This window comes from Mizuhopecten yessoensis, unplaced genomic scaffold, assembly GCF_002113885.1.
Source record: "Mizuhopecten yessoensis strain PY_sf001 unplaced genomic scaffold, ASM211388v2 scaffold1855, whole genome shotgun sequence".
Lineage (NCBI taxonomy): Eukaryota > Metazoa > Mollusca > Bivalvia > Pectinida > Pectinidae > Mizuhopecten > Mizuhopecten yessoensis.
Genome location: NW_018404255.1, coordinates 107915 through 117227, shown reverse-complemented (window position 1 = coordinate 117227; position 9313 = coordinate 107915). Strand labels below are relative to the sequence as shown.

At 41.6% G+C, this 9313-nt stretch overlaps 1 protein-coding gene across 1 annotated transcript in view; it reads left to right on the top strand.

The window, feature by feature from the left end:
• The window catches only part of LOC110441412 (beta-ureidopropionase-like), a gene marked incomplete at its 5' end in the record, with an annotated part of 79140 nt that overhangs the window by 64369 nt on the left and 5458 nt on the right, over positions 1-9313 (top strand). Inside the window, one exon of the mRNA XM_021484535.1 lies at positions 6535-6642. Within this exon, the coding sequence (XP_021340210.1) occupies positions 6535-6621 (87 nt within the window). The remainder of the gene's footprint in view (positions 1-6534; positions 6643-9313) is intronic.

Here is a 9313-nt window from a genome sequence, read left to right as displayed (position 1 = left end):
ACCAGGTATCTATTGGAGGTTGAGAGTTTCAGGCCAGATATCTATCGGAGGTTGAGTGTTTCAGACCAGGTATCTATGGGAGGTTGAGTGTTTCAGGCTAGGTATCTATGGGAGGTTGAATGTTTCTGGCTAGGTATCTATTGTTAGTTTGAGTATCTCTGGCTAGGTATCTATGGGAGGTTTAGTGTTTCAGGCCAGGGATCTTTGGGAGGTTTAGGATTTCAAGCTAGGTATCTATTAGAGGTTGATTGTTTCAGGGCAGGTATCTTTGGGAGGGTAAGTGTTTCAGACCAGGCATCTATTGGAGGTTGAGAGTTTCAGGCCAGGGATCTATGGGAGGTTGAGAGTTTTAGGTTAGGGATCTATGGGAGGTTGAGTGTTTAGGTTCAGGAATCTATGGGAGGTTGAGTGTTTCAGGCAAGGTATCTATGGAAGGTTGAAAGTTTCAGACCAGGTATCTATGGGAGGTTGAGTGTTTCAGGCTAGGTATCTATGGGAGGTATAGTTGAGAGTTTCAGGCCAGGTATCTATGGGAGGTTGAGAGTTTTAGGTTAGGTATCTATGGGAGGTTGAGTGTTTAGGTGCAGGAATCTATGGGAGGTTGAGTGTTTCAGGCTAGGTATCTATGGGAGGTTGAGTTTTTCAGGCTAGGTATCTATGGGAGGTTGAGTGTTTCAGGCAAGGTATCTATGGAAGGTTGAAAGTTTCAGACCAGGTATCTATGGGAGGTTGAGAGTTTAAGGCCAGGAATCTTTGGGAGATTGGGTGTTTCAGACTAGGTATCTTTGGGAGGTTTAGTGTTTCCTGTCAGGTATCTATAGGAGGTTGAGTATTTCAAGCTAGGTATATATTAGAGGTTAAGTGTTTCAGGCAAGGTATCTATGGAAGGTTGAGAGTTTCAGACCAGGTATCTATGGGAGGTTGAGAGTTTAAAGCCAGTTATCTTTGGGAGATTGGGTGTTTCAGACTAGGTATCTACGGGAGGTTTAGTGTTTCCTGTCAGGTATCTATGGGAGGTTGAGTATTTCAAGCTAGGTACATATGGGAGGTTTAGTGTTTCAGGCTAGGTGTTTTTAGAAGGTTGAGTATTTCAAGCTAATTATCTATGGGAGGTTGAGTGTTTCAGGCTATGTATCTATGGGAGGTTTAGCGTTTCAGGCCAGGTATCTATGTGAGGTTGATTGTTTCAGGCTAGGTATCTATGGGATGTGTTTCCAGCCAGGTATATAATGGAGATTTACTGTTTCAGGCCAGGTATCTATGGGAGGTTGAGTGTTTTAGCGTAGGTATCTATGGCAGGTTGAGTGTTTCAAGCTAGGTATCTATTGGTGGTTGATTGTTTCAGGCTAGGTATCTATGGGAGATTTGTGTTTCAGGCTAGGTATCTATGGGAGGTTGAGTGTTTCAGGCTATTTGTCTATGAGAGGTTGATTGTGTCAGTCTAGATATCTATGGGATGTGTTTTCGGCCAGGTATATATGGGAGATTTACTGTTTCAGGCCAGGTATCTATGGGAGGTTGAGTATTTCAAGCTAGGTATCTATGGGAGGTTGAGTGTTTCAGGCNAGGTTGATTGTGTCAGTCTAGATATCTATGGGATGTGTTTTCGGCCAGGTATATATGGGAGATTTACTGTTTCAGGCCAGGTATCTATGGGAGGTTGAGTATTTCAAGCTAGGTATCTATGGGAGGTTGAGTGTTTCAGGCCATGTATCTTTGGGAGATTGAGTATTTCAAGCTTGGTATCTATGGAAGGTTGAGTGTTTCAAGCTAGGTATATATGGGAATTTGAGAGTTTAAGGACAGGTATCTATGGCAGGTTGAGTGTTTCAGGCTAGGTATCTATGGGAGGTTGAGTTTTCAGGCTAGGTATCTATGGGAGGTATAGTGTTTCCTGCCAGGTATCTATGGGAGGTGTTACAGGCCCGGTATCAATGGGAGGTTGAGTGTTTCAGGCTAGGTATGTATTGATTGTTAGGTTGAGTGTCTCGGGCTAGGTATCTATGGGAGGTTGAGTGTTTCAGGCCAGGTATCTAAGGGAGGTTGAGTGTTTTAGCGTAGGTATCTATGGGAGGTTGAGAGTTTCAGGCCAGGTATCTATGGGAGGTTGAGTGTTTCAGGCTAGGTATATATGGGAGGTTGAGTTTTTAGCTCACCTGGCACGAAGTTGCGGCATCCGTCGTCCTTCCGTCTGTCCGTCCTCCGGCGTCAATATTTTACTTTAAACGACTTCTTCTTAATAACCGAAAGGCCTAGGGTGATGATATTTGGCCAGAAGCAAACTGGGATGAAGGGCTACCAAGTTTGTTCAAATAAATGACCTTCATCTATTTTCAAGGTCACAGGGGTCAAATATGTTAAAAACTTTAAACAACTTCTTCTGAATAACCAAAATGCCCAGGGTGATGATATTTGGCCAGTAGCATGCTGAGATGAAGGGCTACAAAGTTTGTTCAAATGAATGACCTTCACCCATATTCAAGGTCACAGGGGTCAAATATGTTAAAAACTTTAAACAACTTCTTCTGAATAACCAAAATGCCCAGGGTGATGATTTTTGGCCAGTAGCATGCTGAGATAAAGGGCTACGAAGTTTGTTGAAATGAATGACCTTCACCCATATTCAAGGTCACAGGGGTCAAATATGTAAAAACTGTAAACAACTTCTTCTGAATAACCAAAATGCCCTGGGTGATGATATTTAGTCAGTAGCATACTAGGATCAAGGGCTACCAAGTTTGTTTAAATGTATGACCTTGAATCATATTCAAGGTCACAAGGAGCAAATATGTTTAAAATATTTCAACAACTTGTTCTGAATAACCAAAAGGCTCAGGATGTTGATATTTAGTTAGTAGCATATGCTGGGATCAAGGACTACTATGTTTGTTAAAGTGAATGACTTTGACTTATATTCAAGGTCACAGGGGTCAAATTTGTTTAAAATCTTTAAACAACCTCTTATGAATAACCATGGGTCCCAGGATGTTTATACTTTGCAAGTTGCATCCTGAGATTGAAAGGCTATACAATGTGTTCAACATAATGACTTTGTTCGACTTTCAATCACAGGGGTGAAATGTTTAAACAGGGTCTTTTGAACGAATTTTAATTATAAATACTGATATTTTGCTGTAGCTTTATTTTAGAACACTTTTAAGGTTACAAGTGTGAGTTTTATACCAGGTGAGCGATGCAGGCCCATTGGGCCTCTTGTTCAGGCTAGGTATCTATGGGAGGTTGAGAATTTGAGGCAAGGTATCTATTTAAGGTTGATTGTTTCAGGTTAGGTATCTATGGGAAGTCAAGTATCACTGGTGTTTCAGGCTGTGTATCTATGTAAGGTCAAGTATCTCTGGTGTTTCAGGCTGTGTATCTATGTGAGGTCAAGTATCACTGGCGTTTCAGGCTGTGTTTCTTTGTGAGGTCAAGTATCACTGGTGTTTCAGGCTGTGTATCTATGTGAGGTCAAGTATCACTGGTGTTTCAGGCTGTTTACCTATGTGAGGTCAAGTATCACTGGTGTTTCAGGCTGTGTATCTATTTGAGAGTTTCAGGCCAGGTATCTATGGGAGGTCAAATATCACTGGTGTTTCAGGCTGTTTTCCTATGTGAGGTCAAGTACCACTGGTGTTTCAGGTTGTTTACCTATGTGAGGTCAAGTATCCCTGGCGTTTCAGGCTGTGTATCTTAGGGCGGTCAAGTATCACAGGTTTTTCAGGCTGTTATATGGGAGGGCAAGTATCACTGGTGTTTCAGGCTGTTTATCTATGTGAGGTCAAGTATCACTAGTATTTCAGGCTGTGTATCTTAGTGCGGTCAAGTATCACAGGTGTTTCAGGCTGTTATATGGGAGGTCAAGTATCACTGGTGTTTTAGGCTGTTTATCTATGGGAAGTCAAGTATCACTGGTGTTTCAGGCTGTTTATGTAAGGGAGGTTATGAATGAATGGTGTCTTCAGTAGGGTTTGCTATGAATTCTTTTACTATTCGTTTGCCAGAGAATTTGAAGAGAATCTGTAATTACTTGTACAAATAAAATAAAAGAATTTGTAAACAATGTTATATTGAGGACAAATGTAATGATTTAAAATGTTTCACCTCAGGGTTGCCTGAATAGGCATTTATTATTAGCTCACCTGGTCCGAAGGACCAAGGTGAGCTTATGCCATTCCGTGGTGTCCGTCGTCCGTCCGTCCGTACGTCAACAATTTCTTTAAACGACTTCTTCTTCTTAACCACTGGTTGGAATTAAACTAAATTCGACTGGAAGCATCCCTGGGTGGTGGGGATTCAAAATTGTACAAATGGTGGGGCTGACCCCCCAGGGGACTGAGGGGCGGGGCCAAAAGGGGTCAATTTGCCCATATTGCTTTAGGCGACTTCTTCTCTGAAACTAAGGAGTGGATATCAACCATATTTGACTGGAAGCATCCCTAGGTGGTGGTGATTAAAAATTGTACAAATGGTGGGGCTGACTCCCCAGGGGGCTTAGGGGCGGGGCCAAAAGGGGGCAATTTGGCTATATTGCTACAAACGACTTCTTTTGTAGAACTGTAAACTATATATCAATCATATTTGATCAAAAGCATTCCTGGGAGGCAGGGATTTTAAATTGTACAAATGGTGTGGCTGACCCCCCAGAAGGCTGAGGGGCAGGGCCCAATAGGGTATTTGGCTATACTGCTTTAAGCGACTTCTTCTCTGGAACTAAGAAGTGGATATCAACCATATTTGACTGGAAGCATCCCTAGGTGATGTCTGTCCGTCTGTCTGTCTGTCTGTCCGTCCGTCCACAAATTCTGTTCCTGGCTGATAACTTTGGTATTTATTGACCGATGTACATGAAACTTGGTCAAGATGTTCAGTTCACAAAAATACAGATTGAGTTAAAAACAATCAAGGTCAAAGGTCAAGGTCATTATGTTCAAAGGTCAAGGTCAAATTTTACATCTTTTCACTGATGAACATTTTGTTATGACATGATGAAGCAAAGTTGATCAGAATTAAACGAGGAGTCAACAGACCAAAGGTCAAGGTCATTGGGTCAAAGGGCAAGGTTAAATTTTGTATCTTCTCACTGGTGAACATTTGCTATGACAATTTGAAGCAATGTAGCTCAGAATTAAACAAGGAGTCAATTGACCAAAGGTCAAGGTCACTGGGTCAAAGGTCAAGGTTAAATATTGTACCTTTTCCCTGATGAACATTTTGTTATGACATGAAGCAATGTTGATCAGAACAACACAGAGTCAACTGACATTAGGTCAAGGTTACAGGGTCCAAAGGGTCAAGGTCAAGTTTTGTATTTTTCACTGATGAACATTTTGTTATGACATTATGAAGCAAAGTTGTTCGGAATCAAACAAAGAGACACACTGAGGTAAAAAGTTCAGGTCAAAGGTCAGTCATTAGATTCAAAGGTCAAGGTCAAATTTGCATCTTTTCACTGATAAACATTTTGTTATGACATGATGAAGCAAAGTTGATCAGNTTCTTACTTTGACCCTGGCTCTTGATGGAGGAGGTATTTAAGGTGAAATAAAACAAATCAAAGCTAACAAATGAGTATTGCACCGGTATTTACATTTCTGTTAGCCCAGCAAATATGGAGGTGGAAGGAAACAAGACTCACATCATAGTACATGTAAAATGTATATTTTGCTTCCTTGCGATTCTTTTTGAAGTCCAAATGTCAAACGTCAAGCTCAGCTTTATGGGCAGATTGCTTCTTGATGATTATGGGGGATATATTGCCACAAGACGGGGCCCTTACTGACCTGTCAGTGTTCTAGTTCTTCTGTAGGAATGAAAGGATTTGTTTCATATTTGGTCTGAAGCATCCTTGGGTGAAGAGGAACCAATTTTGTATAAACAGTGGTTGTGCCTCCCCTTGGACCTGAGGGGCGGGCCCAATAGGGGAAATAAAGGTAAAACTATAAAAATCCTTCTTCGACCATCGGGATTAAGGGATTTTATCCTAATTTGGTCTGGAGAATCTTGGGCAAAAGGGACTCATTTTTTTATTAACAGTGAGTGTGGCCCCCCTGGGGGCAGATTGGCAGCCCATTAGGGAAAACATAGCAAATTCTTCAAAAACCTTCTTCTTCTGTACGAATGACAGGATTTTGTCCAAATTTGGTATTAAGCATCCTTGGGTCAAGGGGACTCAATTTTGTATAAGCAGTGGGTGTGGTCTCCCAGGGGGCAGAAGGGCGGGGCCCAATAGGAGAAATAGAGGTATAACCTTTAAACAGTGGGTATGACCCCCCTAGGGGCATAGGGGTGGGACTCTGTTTGAAGTTTGTTCTCGCTATATCTCAAGTACTGGATGGATGTTTCTGAAAATTCATATATGTACTTACAGCACCTACCATTGAGTGCTATATCTTTTAGTTCATACCAATTATTTTAAACACATTTAGGTGAGCGATACAGGCCCTCTGGGCCTCTTGTTTAATGTGCATGAGTTTAAGGTTAAAATCTTTAGTGTAATGCTGACCTGTGTTATTATCAGGGGATTATGTGTTGTAGATGACCCAGAGACTGGACATGTACGCCAATTCATTGACTGAGGCGATCAAGCCAGACTACCAGCCAGATGTGGTCAAGGAGAAGTAAAGGTCACCATCCTTGGTAGTGGTAGTTATTATTCCCTAATTAATGTTCAACATTTAGGGTAGTTTGAATTTTGCAACAACTGGTTACCCTTTGTCAGTATAATGTTACTGGATGGAATACTTTACTGGGTGCCTTCAGTGTGGTTTTTGAGTGAGGTAACATTCTGAAGTCGACATCAGATCAATGCTATCGCAAGGAGGCAAATACACCAGTATTCCTGCCACCAGCACACATACACACAAGCATGCAAACATTACACACAATTGGAGTCACATCCTTGTATACTGTTAAACCAAACCAAACCTATCCTGTTAAAGGTAGGATACTGACCAAACCTGTCTGACCAGTAGTTGTATTAAAGTTGACACTTTGTAAAGTAGGGAGCAAACTTAACTTGGTAGCTTAGTGCACTGGAGTTAATAAAAAAAAGTTCACTGGATTATTAAAATATTCATGTAACACAACCAGTAAGTGTTTCTATGTGACGTTTCGATAACTAGTACGGTATGTACACTGTCACTTTCATCAGACAAATGACCAGTGAAGTGTAAGCATAGTTGTTATATATATACCAAAATGACTTGATTCAGCTACACTTTGTTTAATACTTGGCCATATGTGTGCAAGAGTCTATAGGCCCCCTCATTTTGATTTACATCTGGTCCACTGCTGCATATCCAGATGGCTCCCTTTATCAACCCCTTGAACAGATTGCTCTCTCTGTCCAATACTTTGGAATTATCCCAGTCAATCACATGACTTTTCTGTGTGGCATGGTCTTAATTGCCGATTTATTTATCTGGGACTCTGACTGCTTCCTTTCTGTACGGGTGAATTTCTTTCCTTCTTGGGTTTCTGTATCTCTCCGGTGTTCACCAAGGGGGACCCAAATCGCCTTCCAGTCTCTCCAATATACGATGCACCACATTATTTGCATCCGATTTTGTATATGCATTCTGCGACGTTTTCTTTACATGATTTATCCTTAGGGTGTACTTGGATATTACTTAACGCAACGTCTTGTGGGGCTTCATGGCTGTTACTATGCCATGACCGCAATATATCCTCAGGATGGTTTTGGATATACCTTTTTATTCAAATCACCCTGCGTCCGTGGTCCGTCGTCCGTCCGTTGTCCGTCGTCCGTCGTCCGTCGTCCGTCCGTAAACAATTCTTGTTATTGCTATTTCTCAAAAAGCACTAGAGGGATCTTTCTCAAATTTTATATGTAGGTTCCCCTTGGTCCTTAGCTGTGCAGGGCAACTTTTGAGATTGATCGGATAAACAACATGGCCGACAGGTAGCCATCTTGGATTTTGATAGTGTGGGTTTGTTCCGCTATTTCTCCGGAAGAACTAGAGGGATCTTTCTTAAATTTTATATGTAGGTTGCCCTTGGTCCTAGCCGTGCAGGGCAACTTTTGAGACTGATCAGATAAACAACATGGCCGATCAGATAAACAACATGGCCGACAGGCAGCCATCTTGGATTTTGATTTTGAAAGTTTGTTATCGCTATTTCTCAAGAAGCACAAGAGGGATCTTTCTCAAATTTTATATGTAGGTTCCCCTTGGTCCTTAGCTGTGCAGGGCAACTTTTGAGACTGATCGGATAAACAACATGGCCGACAGGCAGCCATCTTGGATTTTGATAGTGAAAGTTTGTTATCGCTATTTCTCAAGAAGTACTAGAGGGATCTTTCTCAAATTTTATATGTAGGTTCCCCTTGGTCCTTAGCTGTGCAGGGCATTTTTTTGAGACTGATCGGATAAACAACATGGCCGACAGGCAGCCATCTTTGGTTTTGATATTGTAGGTTTGTTACCGCTATTTCTCCGGAAGAACTAGAGGGATCTTTCTTAAATTTTATATGTAGGTTCCCCTTGGTCCTAGCTGTGCAGGGCAATTTTAGAGACTGATCGGATAAACAACATGGCCGACAGGCAGCCATCTTGGATTTTGATAGTGAAAGTTTGTTATCGCTATTTCTCGGGAAGTACGGGAGGGATCTTTCTCAAATTTTAAATGTAGGTTCCCCTTGATCCCTCGTTGTGTATGTTATATTTTGAGACTGATCATAAAAACAAAATGGATTAAAAGAAGAACTAAACAGATCTTTCTCATATTGCAATGATCGATTCTATTTCTTTCACATTAAGTACTGTACTAGTAAATATGTGAAATGACAAACTCACTTTGAAGGTTGGCCTTCATACACATCAGTATTAAGTTTAGATCAAAAGTTACCTCAAGGTGCATTTACTGTTAGCATGACTCGATCAAACAGATTAGAGGAAAGAAGAGAAAAGATCAAACTGACAAAGAACTAATGAAGATGGTACAAAGGTGGGCGCCAAGATCCCTCTGGGATCTCTTGTATATATACAGGATGACCATTTGACTTTTAGTTTTGTTTTTCTCCTTGATTGGCCTTTTCTTGTTTCTGTACAAGAGAAGGCACTGTAGTCTAGTGGTTGGAAATCGGGCTCGTGACCGAAGGGTGGCAGGTTCGAGTCACGGCACGGCATTGTGTTGTATCTTTGAGCAAGATACTTTACTCCGGTTGTTGCAGTCTGCTCAGCTGTAAATGAGTATGTGGTTGGGCAGTGCTAGAATTGTAGAATGCTAGCTGTGAGCGCCAAAATGCCCGAACGGCAAGTGAGCTTATCTTATGGTGCGGCGTCCGTCGTCC